The following is a 24761-nucleotide window of genomic DNA, read 5'->3' as shown; positions in this document are numbered from 1 at the left end:
AATGCAATGGCCTATCCATTTAGAAATGGTTTGCTTTGAGATAGCCTTCCCCTCTGCCCCTGCAGCAAATGCCACCAGCAGTTCAGATTTCCTTTGAGGTTTAGTCCTGTCCAAGTAAAATCTAAGTTGTCTGTGCACATCTAAGGTGTACAGTATCCGTTCCCCTTTGTTCTGTGGATTAGGAAAGAAGGTTGGCAAATGAATGGACTGATTGAGAGCCACATTGGATACCACCTTGGGCATGAAGGAGGGATTGGTTCTGAGGGACACCCTGTCCGCATGAAAGAAGATGAAAGGCTCCACAGCCATAAGGGCTTTTAATTCAGATACCCTTCTTGCTGAAGTGATGGAAAACAGCCTTTCTTTTAGCAAAGAAAGGAATTTTAAATCTGCACTAGCAGCTGGCTCGAAAGGAGGAAGAGTGAGTTTCTCCAATACAAAGTTAAGGTTCCAGGCTGGAGATGGGGCTCTCCTGGGTGGTCTTAAATTTCTGGCCCCTCTGAGCAGTGGATGCAAGAAGAGTGAAGGTTCTGTGTTATAATGAGCTGAAATGGCTGAGGTGTGAATTTTGATGGAGGAAAAAGAAAGTCCCTTGTGAAGCATCTCAATTAAAGTATTGTAAACTCTAAGGTAAGATGGGCGCTGCTGTGCTCATCCCTCAAGATTGGTTCCAGACACATAATCTTTTCCATTTTTCAGCATAACATTTTCTAGTACTAGGCCTCCTTGCCTCTAAAATGATATCCACCACTGGTTTACTGAGGGATGGCAAGGAAGAAATTAGGTAATTAACCAGGCTGCTAGGTTCAGGGTTTGAAGCTGAGGGTGCAGAATCTGATCCTGCTGAGACAACAGGGTAGGGGTCAGAGGCAGGTGCCATGGGGCAAACAGTGACACATTGCGCAAGAGGGGGTACCAGTGTTGGTGTGGCCAGTCTGGTGCAATCAATATCGTCCTTGGTTTGTCCTGTTTGATCTTTAGCAGTACTTTGGAGTGAAGAGGCAGAGGAGGAAAGGCATAAACTGATAGGTTTTTCCAGCTGAAGGACAGGGCATCCACTTTCCAAGCCTGTTTGTGGGGAGTCATTGTGCAAACTTTGTCCAATTGGTAGTTCTGGGGGGTGGCAAACTGGTCCATATCTGGGCTCCCCCATTTGTCAACATGCTGAAAATCTATGGTTCCAGTTTCCATTCGTGTGGGTCCATAAGGTTTCTGCTTAGTCCATCTGCCAGTGTAGTTTTCGTGGCAGGAATTGAGCCTGTAGATGCACTTGGTCGCTCAAGGCTGTGTTCCACAATGCAATGGCTAGTCTGCAGAGGGGGTAAGAATGGGTACCCCATGCTTGTTTATGTACCACATAACAGTGGTGTTGTCCGTCTTTACCATTAATTGTCCTGGAAGAATGTGGTCCTTAAAGGTTATCTGAGCACTGTACAGCTAACATTTCTTTTTGATTGATATGCAGGTGCATTTGACGTGGGTTCCATTTGCCCTGAATGCACTTCCCTGCCAGGTGAGCCCCCCATGCATAGTCTGATGCGCCTGTTGTTAGGGCTTGGGTGGCAGGGGGTAGAGTGAATGGTAGTCCCTTGTTCTGGTGGCAAGCCTCTGCCCACCAAAGAAACTCTAGGTGTAGGCAAGGTATGATAAGAATCATTGCTTCTAAATCCTGAGAATGCTGACACCATAGGCTTTTTAGATACCATTGTAGTTTCCTCATATGCAGTCTTGCATACGGAATTAGAAGAATGCAGGAGGCCATGAACCCCAAGGCTTGCAGTATTTGCCTTGCAGATAGTAGTGTTTTCGTGGCCACTAGTTTGAAGTAGGTTGTCAGATGAATTTGTTTCTCTGGCGTGAGGAAAGCCATCGGGAAAGTTGTATTCAAGCTTGCTCCCAGGAATATAATTTGTTGACAGGGTACCAGGTGTGATTTCTTTTCATTTATGGAGTAACCCAGACAAGTTAGCATCCTCTGTACAAAGGCCAGATGATTCAAAAGTATGTCCTGGCTTTCTGCCTGAATTAGACAATCGTCCAGGTATGGGTATATTTGAGTATTTCTTTGCCTGCAAAATGCAATGACTGGAGCTAGGTACTTTGTGAATACCCTGGGCACAGTAGATAAGCCAAAGGGCAGCGCAGAGAACAGCTAGGACATGTAGCCTGCTTTGAAGCGTAGGTATCTTCTGCAAGATTCCCTGATTGGGATGCTCAGGTATGCTTCCTTTAAATCGAGTGTTGCCAACCAGGCAACTTTTCCTAGCATAGGAAGCAACTGGTAAAGAGTCAGCATCTTGAATTTTGGAATCACCAAAAAGGTGTTGAGTAGACGGGTCCAGGATAGGATGCCATGAATTCTCTTTTCTGGGTACCAGGAAAAGTCTTGAATAGAAACCTTGTCCCTTTTCCTCTTCTGGTACAGTTTGAATAGCCTTTATGCTTGAGAAAGAGAGAGTACTTGCTTTCGAGCCTCTGCCTACCGATTTGGGCGTAGATCTGGCCAACCATTTGGGGTTGGTAACATGTAGAAGTGAAATCTGTATCCTTGGGACACTATATTTAAAACCAATTTGTCATGGGTAATGAGTTTCCAGTTTTTGGCCTGCAGAGCAATCTTTCCCTCTAAAGGAGCAGTCAGTTGAGAAGTGCTTGGAAATTTTAAAGTCAAGTCATTGAGACAGCTTTCCATAGGGGGGAGTCTTACTACTCCCTGATTTGGAAGCGGAAGTCCCCCACTGCTTAGTCTTGTGCGTGCCCTGGGACTGAAACCTGGGGCTTCTGCTGGGCCTGGGTTTGGATTGAGAAGGCCTGGAAGGGGCAAGAAAGGACCAGTTCTTAGAGGGCCAATGCCTACTAAATCTTGGAGGATGAACTTGTAGGAAATCTTTAACAGTTTGCATAGATTTAGCTTTATCCTCCATCTTTTTAAGAACTTCTTCTGCTTTGTTGCCAAACAGGCAGTCCTGATTTAAGGGAGCATCCAACAATTTAGCTTTAACATGATCAGGCAAAGATTGTTTCTCAAGCCAAGCATGCCTTCTAAGTACAGACCTAGTGACAGCAGCCCTGCAAGAGGCCTCTAATGAATCCACATTACAAAGTATGTTTTCCAACCTGTTCAGCAGAATGCATTAAATCCTGTAAATCTTTAATTTCAGCACAGTCAGGAATCAACATCATTTTCTGTTTAAGCAATCCAATAATATGTTGCTGATACTTGAACATATGACATTGACAGTTGAAGGCCCTAATGGCCAAGGTTGCAGAAATGTATACCTTCTTACCCCATCTATCCAGCGCCCTGGAGTCTCTATCAGAAGGGGTAGGATTTTTGGCAGTAGAAGCCTTAATGCCCTTGGGGTCCCTGTGAAATAGTCTCAGGATCCACAGTAGGATTTTTAAAAAGGAACTTGGGAGAATCAGGAACCCTGTAATATCTATCAGGTTTTCTGGGAGCAGGAGCCAAAGAATCATGGGCCAAACTAGATTCCAAAAAGGCATCATCAATAATGTCTAGTACAGGAGGGATAGCTAAAGGTCTGTGTTGAGGCAGGAGTAAGAAGTCCCTAAGCCTCTTTTTTCAATCAGAGTAATCCTGACTTTCCCAGTGGAAATGCTCCCTAAGAGTATGCAAGGTTTCACCAAGAGAGAAATCCTCTGGAGGGGAAGCAGAGGGAATAGAGTCCTCTGCATCAGAATCCTCATAAGTAGATAAGGATAAATCCAGGTTATCAGAAGAAACAGAAATTTCAGAATCCTGGTCAGAAGATTCATAAGCAAATTCAGTCCTAGATCTCTTAGAAGGGGATAGTTGGCTTCCCCTGATTAAAGTTATAAGGTCTTCAGCCATTCTTATCATTTGTTTTTTAGGCATAGAGGCCTGAGCATGCGGCCTGGGCATCAGTTTTCTAGGCATGGTTCGAGCTTTAGGCCTTAAAAAAGAAGGTGGCGTCAGTTTAATATGCAAGTCCGTAGGCCTGAATACACCCTCAGAAGCCGGTGCCTGCACAGCGGCTCCGGACCCATCCAATTTAGAGAAATCCACAGGTTCAACAGTTGAAGCATCTCACGGCACACGGGATTCCCAATGGGTCTCAGTAGAGGCCTGCGGATCAGAAGTAGCAGGTATCAGGGGCTGTGAAAGTGCCTCAATGAGTACCGGTGAACTGGCGACTGGCTTAGGAGAAGCGTCGTCGGCAGCTTTGGACCTAGGCAGCCTGTCTCTGTCTTTATCTTTGCGTTTTTTCAGAATGCCGGTAGTCCGATGGCTTACCGACGACATATCTGGATAATTGAACTGAGAAACTAAATATTTAGAAGCGTAAATATACCGACAACGGATAGTTCATTGGTTAAATAAGGCAGAAAACTGACAGCAAAGTATGTCATGGTCAGGGCCTAGGCAAGGAATACAGCACGAATTAAAATCTTTATGAGGTACTTGCTTTCCCACAAGAAATGCAATTAACTTTTACTGACATCGGTAACGAGCAAAAAAAAAAAAAGTTTCCTCAATGGGGTACTTAACTTTAGTTGAAGACTTCGGTTCTGAAACACGAAAACGAATCTTTCAGGAGTCGGCCAACCGGCACTTGCGAACTGCTTCTGCTTCAGGCACGGCAAGAAAGACAGATGTAATGGAATCGACTGCATGTTTTATACCCCTGACATCACGGAAGAAGAGACAGCAACCGACGCAGGACCCAAGACTTTGTTAATCAGGCCGACTGAGGGCTACTGCAAGCAGAAAACCCAAATGTGATGACTGCAACAGTGAAACAGGAAGAACATGTACTATGTTCTTCGTGTTTCACTGTTGCAGTCATCACCTGTGGGAGGATTCCCAAAGCTGATAAGAGGGGTGGAAGGAACAGTTAGAGACCTAGGCATCGGCAAACCCTCCCTAGCCTTAGAGAAAAGAGGTAGGTGGTAATGCTTTATAAAGGTATGGACAGAGGTCCAGGTGGCAGCTTCCAAAATGTCCCTGGTGGGAACTCCTCTGAGGAATGCTGTGGAAGTGGAGGTTGCCCTAGTGGAATGGGTATGAATAGACTTAGGGGGAGGATTCCCATGTAGTCTGTAGCAAAAATGGATACAGTGTGATATCCATATAGAAATGGTTTGCTTGGAAATGGGCTTTCCCTCTGCCCCTGGGGCAAAGCTGACAAGAAGCTGGTCTGTTTTGCTGAAGAATTTAGTACGGTCCAGGTAGTATCTGAGCGGTCTGTGCACATCGAGTGAGTGCAGAATTCTTTCCCCCTTGTTTTCAGGATTAGGAAAGAAGGTGGGTAGATATATGGCCTGCTTGAGGGTCACATCAGATACCACCTTTGGTGTAAAGGAGGGGTTAGTCCTCAGGGAGACCCTGTCTGCATGAAAAATGATGAAGGGCTCAACGGCCATGAGTGCCTGAAGTTCTGAAACCCTCCTAGCTGAAGTGATAGCTAGTAGGAAAGCAGTCTTCCAGGAGAAGTATGCCAATTCTGCTGAAGCAGCAAGTTCGAATGGTGGTAAGGTTAGTTTTTCTAAAAAAAAATTTAGGTCCCAGGCTGGCATGGGTGGCCTGCTGGGAACTCTGATATTAGAAGCCCCTCTGAGGAATTGTTTAATCAAAGGATGCGAGAAGAGGGGCTAGTCTGTATTGAAATGAGCTGAAATGGCTGATGCATGGATTTTAATAGTAGAGAAGGAGAGGCCACTATTGAGCAACTCTGCTAGGTAGTCCAGGATAAGAGGGATGGAAGGATGTGAGGTACTGCCCCCTCTGGACTGGCTCCAGGAGCAAAATCTTTTCCATTTCCCTGCATAAGATTTTCTGGTGCTGGGCCTTCTGGCCTCTGTGATCATATGTCTAGGACCGGTTTGCTTAACAGGGGCCCCTTGTTTGCTTTTAAGTATTAGCCATGCTGACAGTTTGAGAGTCTGCAAGTCTGGGTGCAGCATCCCCCCACCTGGGTCAAGAGGTCTGAGATCAGGGGAAGCTGCCTGGGAGGCTGTAATGTTAGGCTGTGCAGTAAGGGGTACCAATGCTGTCTGGGCCAATCTGGAGCAATGAGGATGGCCTTTGGTCTCTCCTCCCTTACCTTGATCAGTACCTTAGGAATAAGAGGCAGAGTAAGGAATGCGTACACAGAGAGGGAGTTCCAGGGGAAAGTCAAGGCATCCACCTTCCATGCTAGGTGGTGATACTTCCTGGTACAAACATTTTTTTAGCTAGTGGTTGAGGTGGAAAGCAAAGAGATCCACCTCCAGTGTTCCCCACTCCTGAATGACTTGTAAAAAAAATTTTCTGTGGAGCTGCCATTTGTGGGGATCCAGTAAGTTTCTGCTTAGGTAGTCTGCCAGGGTGCGGTTGATCCCTGGTAGGTATTGGGCAATTAGGTGTAATCCCATGGAGGAGGCTGTCAGCCAGAGGTTCATGGCTACCTTGTACAGAGGGGTAAGACTGGGTCCCTCCCGGTTTGTTGATATACCACATTACTGTGGTGTTGTCTGTTTTGATAAGGAGAACCCCTGGCCTGAGATGGGGTTTGAAGGATGTCAAAGCCTTTTGGACTGCCATCATTTCCTTCTAACTGATGTGCTGGGCATCTCGAAGACCTTGGGTACACCTGCCTGATAGGTGAGCACCCATGCAATGTCTGAGGTGTCGGTGTGATTGTCTGCCCAGTAGGGCAGAGGATGAAGGGAAGACCCTTGTTCTTGGCACAGGCCCCTGCCCACCACAGAAATCTGGCCCTTACACAGGGGATCAGAGGGAGAGAGGTCTCTAGAGGCTTAGAGTGCTGGTACCAAAGGTTCTTTAGATACCACTGAGGTTTCTTCATGTGAAGTCTGGTCAGAGGGATTAGAAGGGTGCAAGATGCCAAATACCCCAAGGCTGCAGGAAAGTACAGTTGTGCACACTTACTATAAATGTAGATGTTCAAGTGTATTCACTGTTGCAGTCATCACATTTGGGTTATCCCTGCCAGGGTAGCCCTCGGCCGGCCCGAATACCAGAGGCTTAGTATTTCTGCGTAGGTTGCTGTCGCTTCAGAAAGGACGTCAGGTCGTCAGCAGTATAAAGTAAGGTAGCCAACACCATTACATCAGTTTTTCTTGCCCTAACCTGTCAGGAGCCCCCAAGTGGAAGCCAGGTTCTGGTAGAAGAACCCCACCAATAGAAAGTAAATACCAAAATGTCCCTTGTAAGGAGAGAGAAGAAAGAAGAGGGGGGGGTGGAGGGAGGGAAACAAGGACTGCAACAGCGAATACACTCGAACATCTACATTTATGGTAAGTGTACACAACTGTACTATGTTCTTCGTGTTTCACTGTTGCAGTCATCACATTTGGGTTGATTCCCAAAGCTGAGGAAAAGGGAGGAGGCAGTCAAGGAGACTAGAGGCTGGCTAGGATGCCCTGCAACCTGCAGAGGCAAACCCTGCCCTAGATTTGGAGAAGATAGGCAGGTGGTAATATTTGGTAAAAGTGTGAACAAATGTCCAGGTGGCAGCCTCCAGGATGTCCCTAGTGGGGACTCCTCTGAAGAAAACTGCAGAGGTGGAGGCTCCTCTGGTAGAGTGAGTCTTGACCCCCTTGGGGGAGGCTTTCCGTGTTGCTTGTAGCAGAAATGGATGCAGTGTGCTATCCATTTTGGAAGTGGTTTGTTTGGAGATGGCTTTGCCCTCTGCCCCTGCAGCAAAGCTAACCAGCAAATGATCAGACTTTCTAAAGGATTTAGTCCCGTCTAGATAGAACTGAGCAGTCTGTGTGCACATCTAGAGAGTGCAGATCCTTCCCCCCTTGTTCTGTGGGTTAGGGAAAAAAGGTGGGCAAATGAATGGATTGGTTGAGAGCCACACTGGACATCCACTTAGGGCATGAAGTATAGGTTTTAGTCCCGAGGGAAACCCTGTCAGCATGGAAGATGATGAAGGGCTCCACAGGCATGAGTGCTTGGAGACCCTCCTGGCTGAAGTAATGGCCCGAAGGAAAGCAGTCTTCCAGGATAGAAATTTTAGTTCTGCTAAAGATGTTGGTTTGAAGGGGGTCAGGGTGAGCTTTTTCAATACAAAGTTAAGGTCCCAAGCTGGGGATGATGCTCTTCTGGGTGGCCTCAAGTTGCTAGCCCCTCTTAGGAATTGTTTGATCAGAGGGAGTGAGAAAAGGGGCTGCTCAGTGGGAAAATTAGCAGAGATAGCAGAGGCATGAATTTTAATAGAGGAAAAAGAGAGATCACTGTGTAGCAGGTCAGCTAAGTAGTTCAGGATGAGGAGGAGGGAGGGCTGTGCCGTATCGGCTCCCTTAGCCTGAATCTAGGTGCAGAACCTTTTCCATTTGTCAGTATAAGACTTTCTAGTGCTAGGGCGTCTGGCCCCATGTATAACATCTAGAATCTGTTTACTAAGGCTGGCAGATTGATTGGTGGTTAGGGAATAAGCCAAGCTGCCAAACTGAGGGTCTGCAATTGGGGATGCATGAATTCTCCTTCCCTCTGGGTCAGGAATGTTGGGGTCTGAGTGAGATGCCATGGTGGCAGTGGGGACAGGCTGTATAGCAGTGGGTACCAGTGCTGGAGAGGCCAGTCTGGAGCAGTAAGAACTGTCCTTGGTTTTTCCTCCTTTATTTTGAGCAGTACCCTGGGGAAGAGAAGTAGTGGTGGAAAGGCACAGACCGATAGATTGACCCAGGGGAAGGACAGGGCATCCACTTTCCAAGCCATGCAGTGATGCTCCCTGGTGCAGAACTTGCTGAGCTGATGGTTGGTGTGGGAGGCAAAGAGGTCGACCTTCGGGGTGCCCCATTTCTATGTTATTAGGGTGAAGGTTCTTTTGTCTAGCTGCCACTCGTGGGTCCAGAAGATTTCTGCGTATGTGGTCTGCCAGAGAGTTTAGAGAACCTGGCAGGTAATGTGCTAACAGGTGGAGTTGCATGGCAGAGGCTGTGTGCCAAAGGGTCATGGTCAGTCCCTCCTTGCTTGTTGATCTACATCACAGTGGTGGTCTGTTTTGATCAGGAGAGCCCCTGGGGAGGGAAGGGGCTTGAAAGCTGTCAAGGCGCGCTGGACAGCTATCATCTCTTTTTGGATGATGTGCAGATGGATTTGCTGTGGGCTCCATTGGCCCTGTATGCACCTGCCGTCCTGGTGTGCACCCCAGGCATAGTCTGAGGCGCCTGTGGTGAGGGCCTGAGCGGTGGGGGGTGGTGAGAAAGGTAGTCCCTTGTTGTGGGAGCATGCTGCCAAGTTTTTGTTTTTCATTTTGCAGGGGGGCAAGCCTCACTGCGCCCTCTAATTCTATAACAGCAGGATGGGGCAAATTCCCATACCTCACTGCACCACAGTTCCACACAAGACATTGGTAGCCGAATCTCCATTAAAAGACACCCTTCTTTCATATAAGCATGTGTGGTTATTTACAGCCTGAAAAAAAATAGATAATGCCTAGAAATGCTGCATGTTCTAGGTTTCCTTGTATATCCCAGAAAGGTTAAAAATAATTTTCCTGGAGACCCACAAAACTTAGAGATGTACATGTACATGTCAATAACTGGGCAACTGGATGCATATTGTATGGGGTTGTCATGGTTTATTGCAATAAAAAAAAAAAAGACTTGCAATGGATATGGTATATACTTTAGCCTAAAATAACAATCCTCACCCTGTCACTATTATTAAAAGGGCTGCGTGAGGCAAGATTAACACCAAGGTATGACAACTTTGGGAAACTGATGCTTACTAACAAAGCATGCAACCTAAAAACGTAAACTGACCTAATTTAAAAAGTTATAGCTATGGAGCTGGTCACTAAAGACATTAAGCTTAAAAGGCACAAGAAAAATAAAGATTTTGGACTTTAAATGTTTCAAAAATAAGGATGGATAGTGTGCACTGCTACGTGATTAAATCTGCTTTTGGCTAATCTGAAATGCTGATAAATAAAATATTCCTCTAAAAAAGAATTTACTTGTGAAGGCACTAATGCTGGGAAAGCAAACAAGGGGGTTGCAGAGGCTAAGATAGGCAACATTACTGGAGTAATGAATATGAACTGCAAGAATTTATCCACTGCTGGCAAACAGGCCTTGAAAGCAAAAATTCACAACGTCATAAAAAGATGGACTCTAAACAATTAATAATAAAGCAGCAACCCTGAGAGGTGCTAAGTCCATACCTGGAAAAATCTGTTTCTTTAAAAGCTATCAATAAAAAATATGATGCAAGCAAGTAATAAGGGTTCTGCAGTGTGTGTGGCAGGGTGAAAGCCATGAGGAGGAAGTGAAATAAAATAAGTCCAATATTAGGATGTTACTTTCTGCATGTTGTGCTCTACTCAGTGGAAATCCCATACTGACCAATTAATAAACCACTGAGTTGTTCAAGGCTTTTCTTTTCCCCTTCGAACTAATAGTACCAAGCATTCCTTTAGCAGAAATGCTAAACTGAATGCATGTGTATGCAAACACACACACAGCTGAGACCTCTATACATTTTCTACGGAAATTAAAGCCAAATAATCTTCAACCACAAAATCAACTCAGTGTTCATGGTATTATGCTGATATCCTTAACTAATGGACTACAAACACTGAATGATTAGTAGTCAAGTCATCTCAAAAAACCAACACAATGGTGTAGCAGTTGCTGCCTCAGAGCTTGGTTCCTCAGTTCTTGACCAGGATGCATTCTGTACACAATCTACACATCCTCACGGTTGTTTCAAGGGTTTTCACCAGATGCTCTGGTTTCTTCTCACAACCTAATGAGTGAGTCACATTCTAGGAAAAAGTTCAGGAAACCACAGCTAGAATAGAAATCCAAAGTAAGCAATGGGCTCAGCACTCCAAGAGACGGGTAATGGTTAATCTGTTGTCCATACATCTTTCAATTTTTAGACATACAAAGAACCAGAAAGCAGTGCCAATAAGCATAATCTTTCATGACAACTACAGGATGTCTCCTACTAAAAACAAAACTAAATGCAACAGAAACAAATGAAATAGAAGGTGACTGAAAAATTCCATGTCTTCTTTCTCTAACAAAAAGGAAGATAACCAAAGCCAAACAGCTGAAGAACTGAGAAAAAGAATGGGACATTTTCCATTTTTTCTGTGACAAGGAAGACTGTCTGGATCCCCCCTAAAGAAAAAGATAAAAATCCAACAAATGATTATTCATTTTCAATGTGCTCTTAAGATGCACCCAAATTCTTCTAACAGTAGCTGACAAAGTTTGCTATGTCAGAATACTTTTCAAGTTTATATTAGTTTTCACTCGTATCATTAACACATAAATAAATGATTCCCAGTGTCTACAGATAATCAGTGCTGTCACTAAGACACACACTAGTAGTGGTAAAAAGTGCAAATGAATACCTCACTACTGTCCAGATTTCCTCAAAATTTGTGGTTTGCTGGCAAATCACTTAAATGACCTGAGGAATGAAGTCACGAAATGACGACATACACTAGAGTTTCAGATTTCAAATCCTTAAAAAATGTATTTTAAAACAAACCCGGTTACCTCTAGCAACTTTCTAAATTTATTTACAAGAGCAATATTTAAAATATGTTCCTATTTTCTGCCCCCCCCCCCCCCCCCCCCATTTTGGCAGGCTTTGTCCAGATTTCTTGCACCAAGAGGTTGAGAGGTATACTATTCTCTATACTGTTCATAAAGCCCAGCTATGCAACTTCATGCAAATATAATTTCCCCTTGAGCAGCAGCCCTAAGAAAAAAGTCTGGCTCTAACATTCCACAGCCTCCGACAAAAATGACTAAATAAAAATAAATTATCCAGAAACAAATACATTTGTCACTTAGCTTTATGACACTTTTGATCATTATTCTTATTTCAGTGTAAACCAAATTGTGTGCTCTTTCCAGGGTATTATTTCCAGACCCAAAGACGCTCAGCAATCTCCATAATCTTTTAATTGTGGAAGTCTAAGACTTTGAAAGAAAATACAGAAGGAGGTTCCAGATGAAGTTCACAACATAAAAAGACAGCTACTCTGGCACTACAGTGGCATATTACAACACTGTACTGTCAGTGGTAAGCAAACAGCAGCTTGGGAATCCAAGATGAATCCTCTCCGTTCTCTAGGAAGATTCACTTCTAGGGGTTCTCATTTGCCTTGCTACTACAACACTACAGCCCAAAGCCTTAAAAAATTAAATGGCTGGCTGGTAAAACACATGGTCTGTTATCTATTGTGTAGATACTTTGGAACACACAAAATTCACCATCAGCATTTAAATGGGTAAAAGGTTACTCTCAGTATATGGACAGGCAACATGCCACCCAAAATTCTGTGTCCATCGGGCCTGTGCAGTTCTCCCCAGAAGCAGTAAAACAAAGCTAATTAGAATAATAAATTCAATACCTTATCAATAGCTTTCCCTACTCGGGAGACGCTACTGTGAATATCCTTGTGATCAGATGCCAGTTTCTGAACTGTATCTTTGATCCTTTTACTGCATTGGGTTAAGACGAGGGAAAGTGTTCCGGACAATCCTTCATCTGGGTCTAGACATAAAAGAGAGAAAAGATCCATCAAAAAAGTATAACTAGCATTAACAGGTCAAATCTAATTTCACTCAAATACACAAGAAACAAGATAAAGCAACATTCCTGATGAGAGACATTTAAATCTGACAGTAAAGTGTTATACCAAGCTTGGAGATCAAGAAAAGCAATGCAATCCATTTTAAGTGGTACAGTTATCTGAGATAACACACATTCAATCTTCTGTTTCCTCCCAACACTGTGTACAGAATCTTTAAGTAAGCAATAATCTTGCTTTAACATAAAAATACATTTTAAAACTGAAAAAAGTGCAATTATACAGACATCGGCAATAACCCAAAGCAACAATATGCAAATACCCTGGAAAATCCAGCTCGCCTCTCAGTGGGGGAAAAGAGCAAAACTTTGGATCAAGAAATCAAGTATACAGGGAAAGGAATTGCTTTACTGTCCATCAAAGAAGACCAATCTTCTCTGGCCATGAAACAGCAGAAACTACAACATGAAAGTTTATCAAACTGAGCAGGAACCTTAGACAAACAGAATAAAACATGTGTTTAAAGGAGCCACAGTTCCACACCATGGGACCTAACTCATGGCTGAATTAAATTATGCAGTACTCACTATCTTGCCTTTACTAGGAATCCACATGGAGGGAGGCAAGGTCTAAGTAGCTTGCATTCATCCATGACAGGAAGTAAAAGCATGCAAGTGACAGGTTTAAAATGCTTTCCTAGCAAGCCTTTACACTACAAAGGGGCACAGCAAATCAGTAGGGGAATTTCACTCTTTCCAAACATCAGATAAAGTAGAGCTAATGCAATGAAGGAGAGGAGCAGGCCAAAGTTTAAATCTGGAAAGGTTCACCAGGATGGAGGAAAAGAAGAACAAGGTTACAAAAAAATTGAGTGGAGGACATTGACCATAACTAAAACGGAGTAAGAAAGCTCTTGTGCGGAATCTTCCAAGAATCATATGAATACTGGGATACCCAAAAAAGAATGACTGGGGTGTCAACACATCAAGATTTATGTTTCACAGAACAGAAAGTAATGATAAAACAGAGAAACACCAATCAATTCTCTAAGAGAAGGAATCAGAATTACAAACTGATGAACAGGGCAAGAAAGATTAACTATTGGTCATCCTGGATGCAGGAAATGCATTGCAATTCTCAAATGGGGTTTACAGACAACCTTTGCCCTCCCAAAAAAGACAAAAGGAACATTTCTTATAGCAAAGGAAAGAAATTGTGCTGTCAGGAGGTTTGAACATGCCAAATACAACCTAGAGAAGTGTACCACAGCTACACTCAGTTACACATGATACCCTACAAAAAAAAAAATGCAAGCCTCAAAAAAAGTGCGGGTTCGAATGGTACTTTTCCGTTAACGGGGCAGCAGTCATCGGGAAACAGAAATGTTGCAACGAAATATACACGGAGAACTACCGAAAATGTTAGCCTAAGTACATGTTGCCATTTTCACCTGATGTTCCTATTTTTTCAAAGTCCTTTCTCCCCATTCTCACGTCACCTTTTCAACAGATGTTCCTCTTTTTCGAAGGGCTTTTTCCTCACTGCCTGTGTGTTTTGGCTGACAGATATGCATCAGACACTTACAATTGTTAACACAGTGCTCCTTACAAACCAGGAGATGTTCGTGAAGAGGAGCACTTCTCGATTTTTTGACAAGATAACATCTGTGATTTATAACGTATTTAGGAAGTAACAGGTAATCTTTCTAAAATTTGTCAGTATAAGCGGCGATTTATAACGTATTTAGGAAGTAACAGGTAATCTTTCTAAAACTTGTCAGTATAAGCAGCACTGACTTTGGGCAAACTGAGTAATAGTCAGAGACGAAAGGCCAAATGAGAACCACAACACAACACCAAAATAGGCAGCAGTTACTTTGGATGAGAAATCCGTAGTAGTGCAAGACCCAAGACAAAATTAAAAGCAGAACACAGCAATCCAACATGCAGTACGGACATCTGACAAAAGCAGAGAAAAACCAACAGCAGCGACTTCCCATCAAGCACTGACTTCAAAGCCAAAATCTGTAGTACTCTAACAACAAAGTGAAAATTAAAACCAGGACACAACGATTAAATAAGCAGTAATGAGATGTCACAAAATACATACTACTGTGAGGACGAAGATGAAGTTAAAAGCTGGAAAAAATAAGCAGCACTGACTTGATATCAACCTCACATTTTGACTGCTGCCCAGTTAACGGAAAAGTACTGTTTGAATATGCCACAAGTTAAAAATGACCACTAAATGGTATGACTCACAGTGAAACTTAATGCAGAGATACAACACACAGCAAAGTTAAGAATGCTAGACATCACACAGTCTAGCAAAGCCTGAGAGTTCCTCAGAAAAATCATTAGGAAACACTCTAGGATGTGGAGTGGAGACAGCGGAGAAAAATTAACATTGCTTTCACACAAATAAACCAGCAAAATGAAACAGTAGAAAATGATAGAAAGGGGATGGTTAAAGTGAAACAAACATTCAAGAAATAAAAGAAAGAGGGGCACAGCAATACCAGAAAAAAAAAAACAAAGAGCAGGTGATCAAAACAGAAAACACCTAAACCAAATAAGAAAGATTCTTCACAGGAAAAGTTGAGCCCAGCCCATGCACACAATGGTTCATTCCAAAAGAACTGGGACTTAAGCTGGTACAAGTAACGGTACCCAGTGGGATTCGACCCAGAATTCTAAATGAACAGTGTGTAGAATTACCAGTTCCATTCCTAACGTATCAGCAGATCTAGTGGGGTGCCTTTCCATGATGGATCAAGAATTTAGTTTATCCATGCAATCACAATTTGGCACACTGTTCTCAAAAACTCCCAAGCTCACAAAAAGTGTGCATCCTACTTGTGTTGGTACATGCAATAACATAACATGCTGACTTATACCCTGAGCATGCCAGTTCAGTGTATGTCCTGCAATTCAAGAAAATAAATTCACCTACACTGCTACCAAGTTCCATACAAATTCATACCTGAACAACCAATAGGGAACTTTCAACACACAAGAGATAGAACTGTAGCCCAAGGCAAGGAGGACTGCAGAAGGGACCACTTATAAATAAACAGATATGGTAAGAAAAAGTTATGTTCATAGCATAACGTTCCATCTGTGCTGTCAATCTTCATTCATTCTTGACTGCTGGGTCTCAGTTCTCAGCATCAAAACTGACTCAGATGTTATAACATAGGTTCATACTAGGCTATCTGCCAGAGGGCATTTATAAGCCTAGCCCATAGTTTTGTGGCTTACGCCACCCCTTTAGTTTGGAGAAACTATGCCCATTATTTTGCTGTGCCTCTGTCGAGCAGTGACACTGAGGTAACCCCTGGGGTGTATCTGCGATCTCCCATCCATTGGTCAAGATTCCTCTTGAACAAGGCCAGCGAGGTGCTCTGCCTCACATAAACCGGGATTTTGTTCCACAGCATAGGGAGTCTTTGGGTGATGAATCTATCCCTCCAGCACGTCCTATTAATAACCGTGTCGAGGTTTAAGTCTCCGCCCTTGTGGCTCTGAGGGATCTAGATTTTTTGAGATGAAGCATGTTCATCAAATCTGGGTTTGACATGGCCTTGTATGTCAGGCATAGGTCACCTCTGAGCAAGCGGTAAGCAACTGAATATAACTGGAGTTCTTTCAGTCGGGCAGCATAAGACAGATTTTTGAGACCCTTTATCCTTTTGGTGAGGAACTTTTGTGGCCTCTCCAGCTGCTGCAAGTGTCGGGTCAGATACATTCCGAATGGGGCATTGTACTCTATCATTGGTCTGATGAGTGATGAGTATAGGGAGACTATGACTTCCCTTGATCTAGATGTGAATCCCTTCATGATAAGGTGGGCAATGTAGGAGGTCTTCCTAACTACTTTAGCAACATGAGTGTCGAATGAAAGGCTGCTGTCAACCTGGGTTCCCAGGTCCCTAATAACTTCTTCTGTGTTCAGGGGATTGCCACCTATATGGTAGCTAGGGGTAACCTTATTTTTCCCGAAGGGTATGACCATGCATTTCTTAGCATTTAACTTTAGGCCATGGCTCTGGCACCAGTTATCCGTTTCTGTGAGACCCTTCTGAAGGATATCTGTGTTGGATGTGTTTTCAACTACGGCGCCCAGTTTGCAGTCATCTGCAAACTTTGTCAGCCATAACCCTCCTGTGTTTGCTTGTACTTCAGAAAAGTAGATGCCAAACAAGAGTGGGCCCAGGACTGAGCCCTGTGGGACACCACTTGTGACAGGCTTTGAGTCTGACATGGCGCCAGCAACTCTGACCCTGTGGGTTCTGTCACTCAGCCAGTTTGCAACCCATCTTGTAATGTATGGGTTTACATTTAAGTTGATGAGTTTTTCAATGATACCCGAGTGAGGTATTGTATCAAAAGCCTTCGCCAGGTCTAGGTAGGCTGTATGGACTGCCTTTCCTCACAATGGCCTTGGTGACTGTTTCAAAAGTCAACCAAGTTTAAAAGGCATGATCTGCCTTTGACAAAGCCAAACTGGGTTGGATCCAAAGTCTGCAAGTTCCCTATGTCTTTATTTATGAGATCCATTATGATCCTCTCCATGGCTTTGCAGATAAGGCTTGTCAAGCTAATGGGACGGTAATTTCCAGGGTCGGTGGAGGCACCGCCTTTGTGGAGTGGGACCACAGTCGCTGTGTGCCACTCCTGGCAATATCCGGAGGTGAGACTAAGATTAAACAGCTGTCCTAACTGTGGGTTTAATTCCTCGTTGAGTTCATGGAGCACACAGCCAGGGACACCATCAGGTCCCATGGATGCTGTGTTCTTTGCCTTGGAGAGAGCAGTTCTCACCTGGGCGTTAGAGATGTTTGGGGGGCTACAATCATTTGGTATAGATATCTCTCCTTTAGGGGGGGGGGAGGAGAAGTTTGCACTGAACCTGTCAGCCAGTATGTTGGCAATGTCTGTAGGATCAGTAATCTTCACATCATTTTGAACTAATTCTGAGCATATCTGGGAGTTTCCTCCTAGGTTTCTGACATAGCTAAAGGATGCCTTATGGTTGTCTTTAGAGTCCTTAGCTATTTTTTTCTCAAAATTAGCTTTGGATGATTTTATGAGAGCTCTTAGCTTTTTACTTATAGTGATCAGCGGTGTCTTACCTTTTAAGGATTTTGCTCTATCTTGTAGTAGCTTTCTCCTTTTGTTGTAGAGTTTGTTTATGGCTGGGGTCCACCAGACTGGACGCTTGCCTTTGATACAAAGAGTCTTTGTTTTGCTTGGGATTGCCTGATCCATGCAGCCCTGCAGGTGCTGGTAGAAGGCATTTGTAAGTGATTCAGCGGTTTGAGTAATGTTAACCGCGCTCAGGGCCTTAAAGGAGACCACACTAGTCTTTAGAAGTGTGAAGTCGGCTTCGAGAAGTTCTTTACTGTGGTCTTTTTCATTTCGGTGGGGCGGGATGAGGACCTCCAGCGAGATTAGTTTGTGATCAGATCTCACCAGTGAGGGGTATACTTCCGGCGTTGAACATTGTGCTCCCATGTTCGTGATGATGAGATCAAGTATGTTTTCTCCTCTTGTGGGGATGGTGACTAGTTGTTCCATGGCATTTGAGTTTATGAATTCCAGGAACTTTTGGGCTAGAGTGTTTGGGCTTGAGTAGTGTTCCCAGTCTATATTAGGGTAGTTGAAGTCACCTAGTATGATGGTGTTCAGAGATAAATTTATCCCCTCCAGTGTTTTCAGGAAGGCCATATGAGGTTCCTGAGTTTGCGAGGGTGGCTTGTAACATGCTACAAATTGCAGAGCAATCTTGCCTATGGTTAATTGCACCTGGATGGTTTCCGATGCATCGTGCGATGCCACCAATCTTGAGGTGTGGGTGTCCTTGATGAATATGGATACCCCTCCTCCTTTCTTGGTATTGTCCGGGTTTTGGGGCCGGAACGCATGATACGAGGTAAAACCTGATAGTGCTGGGGTGCTCTCAGGAGCCTTGAACCAGGTTTCTGTCACAGCACAGACATCGATGTTCTCCATACTGAGAAGGGCCTCGAGTGCGTGCATCTTGAGGTTGAGACTTCTGGCATTGAGCAGCATAACAAGCTTTCCCCAGCCAAAAACTCTCAAGCCAAGGCTACCCACAATGCCTCTCTTCCTTTAAGATCGAGTTTGGCTATAGAGTAGAAAAAGGATGGAAGCTTTGTCTGAGCAACAACCTTACTAGACCCCAGGGCTAATTCTGAACCTCCAGGAGTCTTAGGTGGGGAAGGTGGGTGGGTTGTCAAGAATGAATGAAGATAGACAACATAGACGGAACGTTACAGTAAGAACATAACTTCTTTATCTGATGTCAATCTTTATTCATTCTTGACAGCTGGGACAGAGTCCCTAGCTACTCTACACCTTGAGAGGCCCTAGGGAAGGATATTCCAGAGTACCACAGAGCCAAAGGATGCTCTTCTCCTGGAGACGGTGTCCAATTTGAAATGGATGATAAAGGTATGGGGAGTAGCCCAAGTTGTGGCTGCACATATGTCATCCATAGAAGCTCTGGAATGAAAGGCTACTGAAGTGGAAATGGATTTGGTAGAACACGCCCTAACTTTTGTTGAAAAGTTCAGCTTATTCTGCTGGCAAATAAAAGTGATGCGATCTCTCAACCATTTTGACAGTGTAACTTTCGAAGTTGACTTCCCCAGTCTAGGACCTGAAAAAGATAGAAATAATTGGTCCAATTTTCTGAAACATCCATTCTATCCAAGTAAAAACGTAATTGTCTGTGTACATCCAACAAATGTAAACAATATTCTCCCTTGTTTGAAAATTTTGGGAAGAAAACTGGTAGATCAATGGACTGATTCATATTAGAACCTGACACCACTTTAGGCAAAAAAGAAGGATTAGCCATGAGTGATGCTCTCTCTTTTTGAGAAATGATATAAAGGTAATTTTACACACACAGCCTGCAATTCTGAGATTCTCCTGACCGACGTGGCAGCTACTAGGATTAGAGTTTCCCCAAGATAAGAATTCAATATCACAAGTGGCTGCTGGACCAAACTTTGTAAGACCAATGTTAGGCTCCAAGGTGCAATGGGCTCTCAAAGGCAGTTTTCAAATGTAAAGCACCCTTCAGAAAGGTTTTGCAAAGACAGTGGGACATCGGAGAAAGGTCATAGAAACCCTTATGGAAGTTTGAAATGGTAGCTAGATGAACTCCAATAGTAGAAGTAGAGGCTCCTAATTGGAATAAGTTGGATAAATATTCCAGGACCTTGTCGATGGAGGCTGAAAAAGGATCAATATTTTCATCAGACCAAAGCGCAAATCTCTTCCATTTGCTAAGATAAAGTTTTCTGGTGGACAGTTTATGAGAAGCCAGAAGCATCTTTTGTACTGGGGAGGACAAAAGATTTTGTCTGGCAATTACTGGAAGTGGATAAACCAAGCAGTCAGCTTGAGATTTTGTAGGCAGAGATGAATCAAGCCCTGAGAATGACAACAGATCTGGAGTCGGATCCAAAAAGTACAGTTTTGTACCTACCATAAATGTAGATGTTAGAGTGCAGACACTGCTGCAATCATTACACTTGGGTTATCCTGCCGTCGGGCGATTCCTCAGCCGGCTTGAGTTCCAAAATCTTGGTCAGGCGTCGGTTGCCGTCACCTCCTCCCTGATATCAGTGCAACAGGGGTATACAAGATGCAGCAGACGCAATTTTCTTCAGTTTTTCTTGCCCCAGAAGTCAGGTGCCCCCAAATAGATAGGCAATTCAAATTGCTAATAAAACAAACATAAGAAATGCAAACATACTTTCAACTACCAGCAAATACTCCCCATAGGTAGTAAAAGGTAGAGGAACTAGGTACGTACTAGCCAGTAAGATGGGGAAGGAGGGAGGGTAGCCTGGACTGCAGCAGTGTCTACACTCTAACATCTACATTTATGGTAGGTACAAAACTGTACTATGTTCATCATGTGACACTGCTGCAGTCATTACACTTGGGTAGAATCCCAAAGCTGAGGTAGGGTGGTTGGCTCTATAAGGCATTAGGGGTGGCTATAAGGCCCTGCAGCACAGCAGAGGCGAAGCCAGGTCTGGATTTAGAGTATAGAGGCAGATGGTAATGTTTGGTGAAGGTATGCACAGAACTCCATGTTGCTCCTTCCAAAATATCCTTGGTAGGTACTCCTCTGAGGTAGGCAGTTGAAGTGGCTGTTGCCCTGGTGGAGTGAGATCTAATGCGGTTAGGCACAGGTTTTCCATGGTACGTATAGCAGAAACGTATGCAATGTCCTATCCATTTGGAAATAGTCTGTTTTGAAATAGCTTTTCCCTGTGCTGCTGCAGCATATGCTACCAATAATTGCTCAGATTTTCTGAAAGCTTTGGTTTTGTCCCAGTAGAAGCGTAACTGCCTGTGAATGTCAAATGAATGCAGTAGTCTTTCCCCTTTATTCTGTGGTTTTGGATAAAAAGTAGGCAAGTGAATGGTTTGGTTTAGAGAGACACTTGAAACCACCTTAGGCATAAACGTAGGGTTAGTTCTTAAGGACACCCTGTCCTGGTGGAAAATGAGGAAATGTTCCACTGCCATTAGTGCCTGTAATTCTGAAACTCTTCTTGCAGAAGTTATTGCCAGGAGCAGAGCAGTTTTCCAAGAAATGTATTTTAATTCTGCCATGCTAGCTGGTTCAAAAAGGAGGTAAAGTTAATTTTTTCCAAAACAAAGTTGAGGTTCCAAGTTGGAGTAGGTGCTCTATGGGGCGGTCTTATGTTTTTAGCTCCTCTGGGGTACTGTTTTAGCAAAGGATTAGAGAAAATTGGTGGATCCGTGTTGTAATGTGCAGAGATGGCAGAGGTGTGGATCTTGACAGATGAAAAGGAGAGGCCTTTGTCCAGCATCTCAGTCAAATACTGTAGTATCTGAGGAATGTTTGGCACAAGAGGATCAAGGCTGTGAGCCTGGTTCCAGGCACAGAATCTCTTACATTTATCCGAGTAGGCTTTCCTGGTACTAGGCCTTCTGGCCTCCAGAATGACATCCATAACTGCTTTGGAGAGAGGCACTGCTTGCGTGGCTAGGGAATCTTCCATGCAGCTAGGTTTAGTGTCTTTAGCTGGCTGTGGAGTAAAGTACAGTTTTGTACCTACCATAAATGTAGATGTCCGAACAGGATAGCATCTGCAGTCATAACAAATGGGTTGTCCTGTCGTCAGGCAGCCCTTCGGTCGGCCGGATTCCAAAGTCTGGGTCCGGCTTCGGCTGATGTCGCACTTCACCCGACGTCATCTCTGCTGGTCTTCGGGTATAAAGGCATCAGCCGACGCCATTTTCCTCAGTGTTTCTTGCCCCAGATGCCAGTTGCCCTCTTGGAAAGCTAAATTTTGGATAAATGCCAATGTTTCCAAAATAGAAGAAGGCAAACACAAAAAATAAGCATGTATGTACATATATACAAACAAATACACCATAAGAGACTCCCCCCCAGCTAGCTATTAGGAGGGTACATACCCTAGGAGTACCACAGAGGGGAAGGAGGGTGGGTAATCCTGACTGCAGATGCTATCCTGTTCGGACATCTACATTTATGGTAGGTACAAAACTGTACTATGTCCTTCAAGGATGCATCTGCAGTCATAACAAATGGGTAGAATACCATAGCCAAACTAGGGGAGGAGGAAGAAGAATTATGGTGTAGTCAGGATCCCTTGCAATACAGCAGTGGCAAACCCTGCTCGCGATCTAGAGTATAGAGGTAAATTGTAATGCTTGGCAAATGTATGCACGGAGGTCCAAGTAGCCGCCTCAATAATGTCCTTGGTTGCCACTCCTCGTAAGAAAGCTGTGGTAGTGGCTGTAGCCCTTGTAGAATGAGGTCTTATGTTCTGTGGAATTGGTTTTCCATGGTAGGAGTAACAGAATCTTATGCAATTTCCTATCCATTTGGAGATTGTCTGTTTGGAAATTGCTTTTCCTTCCCTTCCTGTTGCATAGGCTACTAAAAGCTGGTCAGTTTTCTGTTACTTTGGTTCTGTCCAGGTAGTTGCGTAACTGTCTATGTACATCCAAGGTATGCAGCAGTCTTTCTCCCCTGTTCTGTGGATTGGGAAAGAAGGTAGGTAGGTGGATTGCCTGGTTTAAAGACACTCTGGATACCACCTTAGGCATAAATGTAGGATTAGTTCTCATGAACACTCTATCTTGATGGAAGATTAGGAAGGGCTGTACTGCCATTAAGGCCTGTAGTTCCGAAACCCTCCTTGCTGAAGTAATTGCCAGTAGGAAAGCAGTTTTCCATGATAGGTGTTGAAGATCTGCAGTTGCTGCTGGTTCAAATGGAGGAAGTGTCAATTTTTCTAGCACAAAGTTCAAGTCCCATGCTGGTAATGGTGGTTTCCTAGGAGGTTTTACATTCTTGATCCCTCTGAGGAACTGCCTGAGTAGAGGATGAAAAGACAGGTTGATCGAGGCTGTATTCTGCGGAAATAGCTGATGCATGTATCTTGATGGAGGAATAGGACAGGCCTGTATGTAGAAGCTCTGCCAAGTACTCCAGGATGTTAGCAATATCTATGTTCGACACATCTTTTCCTCTTTCAGTACTCCAAATGACAAACCTTTTCCATTTTCCTGCATAGTTCCTTCTTGTTGAAGGTCTGCGGGCTTCAAGGATAATGTCTTTAACCCTTTGGGATAAGTCTGGGTTAGTTGCTGTTATGTGATGTTCCAGGCAGTCAGTTGCAAGGTTTTTAGGTTTGGGTGCATGATGTTGTAATTGTTCTACGTTAACATCAAAGGCATCAGAGGTATTGACCACATTCTCCCCTGAGACATGCTCCTCAGCAATGGATACCAGTGTTGTCTTGGCCAATTCGGAGCTATCAGAATTATCCTTGGGCGTTCCTCTTTGATTTTCAGTAGTACCTTGTACATCAAAGGAAGAGGTGGGAATGCATATGCTGTCAGGCCTTTCCAACTGAAGGATAGAGAGTCCACCTTCCATGCAAGTGGGTGGTATGTCCTTGTGCAGAATTTTTTGAGCTGGTGATTGAGTGGGGATGCGAATAGGTCTATTTGTGGCATTCCCCATTTCTTTGTGATGGCCTTGAAGGTGTCCGGGTGTAGCATCCATTCGTGAGCATCCGAGGTGGTTCTGCTTAACATGTCTGCTAGGGTGTTTTCTTTTCCCGGCACAAATATTGCCTGTAACTGGATGTTGTAGCTCAGAGCCATATTCCAAAGGTCCAGAGTCATTCTGCATAGGGGGTATGAATGAGTGCCGCCCTGTTTGTTGATGTACCACATGACTGTGGTGTTGTCTGTCCTTATCATTAAATGGCCTTCTTTGAGGAATGGTCTGAATTTCTGGATTGCTAGTTTTACTACCAGCATTTCTTTTTGGTTTATGTGCAGGTGCAGCTGGTCTGGAGTCCACAATCCTTGTATGCATTTGTCCAACGTGCGCCCCCCAGCCTAGGTCTGAGGCGTCCGTTGTGATGGTTTGGTTTGCTTGAAAGTTGTGGAAGGGCAAGCCTGGGTTTGACTGGCATGCTTGAGCCCACCATAGGAACTCTTGTTTCAGGCATGGGATTAGTGGAATTTCGGTTTCTAAGCTGTGCCTGTGTTGAGACCATAAATTCTTTAGGTACCACTGCAGCTTTCTCATATGCAGTCTGGCATGGGGGACCAGGATTATGCATGATGCCATGAAGCCCAAGGCCTGCAGTACTTTTCTTGCTGTTAGTTTGTTCTGCTTTGTTAATGCCAAGAAGTAAAGAGGAGTTGTTCTTGTTTTTCTGCAGTTAGGAATGCCATTTGTTTTACTGTGTCCAATTCCGCCAAAGAATGTTCTTGTCTGGGATGGTATGAGTCTTGACTTTTTAAATTGACTGTGTATCCCAGGGCTTGTAGTAAGCAAATGACTCTTTGTAAATCTGTTGTCAGCTTGCTTTTGTTGTCCGCTTGTAACAGGCAGTCGTCCAGGTATGGATAAATTTGGATTCCCTGTAGCCTGCAATGAGTGATTACTGATGCCAGGCATTTTGTGAATACTCTGGGCGCAGTAGATAAGCCAAAGGGCAATGCTGAGAATTGATAATGCTCTGATCCTGCAAGAAATCTGAGGTATCTTCTGCAATTTGGTCGTATGGGGACGTGCAGGTATGCCTCCTTGAGATCTAGAGTTACCAGCCAACACTCCTTGCCCAGCATGGGAAGAAGTTGCTGT

The 24761-nt window shown here is 44.0% G+C and overlaps 1 protein-coding gene across 2 annotated transcripts in view; it reads right to left on the bottom strand.

The window, feature by feature from the left end:
- The window catches only part of LOC122801547 (E3 ubiquitin-protein ligase RMND5A-like), a 432068-nt gene that overhangs the window by 247532 nt on the left and 159775 nt on the right, over window positions 1–24761 (bottom strand). For both annotated transcript variants that reach the window (XM_044070974.1, XM_044070975.1), the window contains exon 2: window positions 12372–12514. In XM_044070974.1, the coding sequence (XP_043926909.1) occupies window positions 12372–12514 (143 nt within the window). The remainder of the gene's footprint in view (window positions 1–12371; window positions 12515–24761) is intronic.

Source organism: Protopterus annectens, chromosome 5.part0, assembly GCF_019279795.1.
Source record: "Protopterus annectens isolate FY-2018-M chromosome 5.part0, PAN1.0, whole genome shotgun sequence".
Lineage (NCBI taxonomy): Eukaryota > Metazoa > Chordata > Ceratodontiformes > Protopteridae > Protopterus > Protopterus annectens.
Note: the sequence above shows the minus strand (reverse complement) of the source record. Positions and strands in the feature narration are given on the sequence as shown.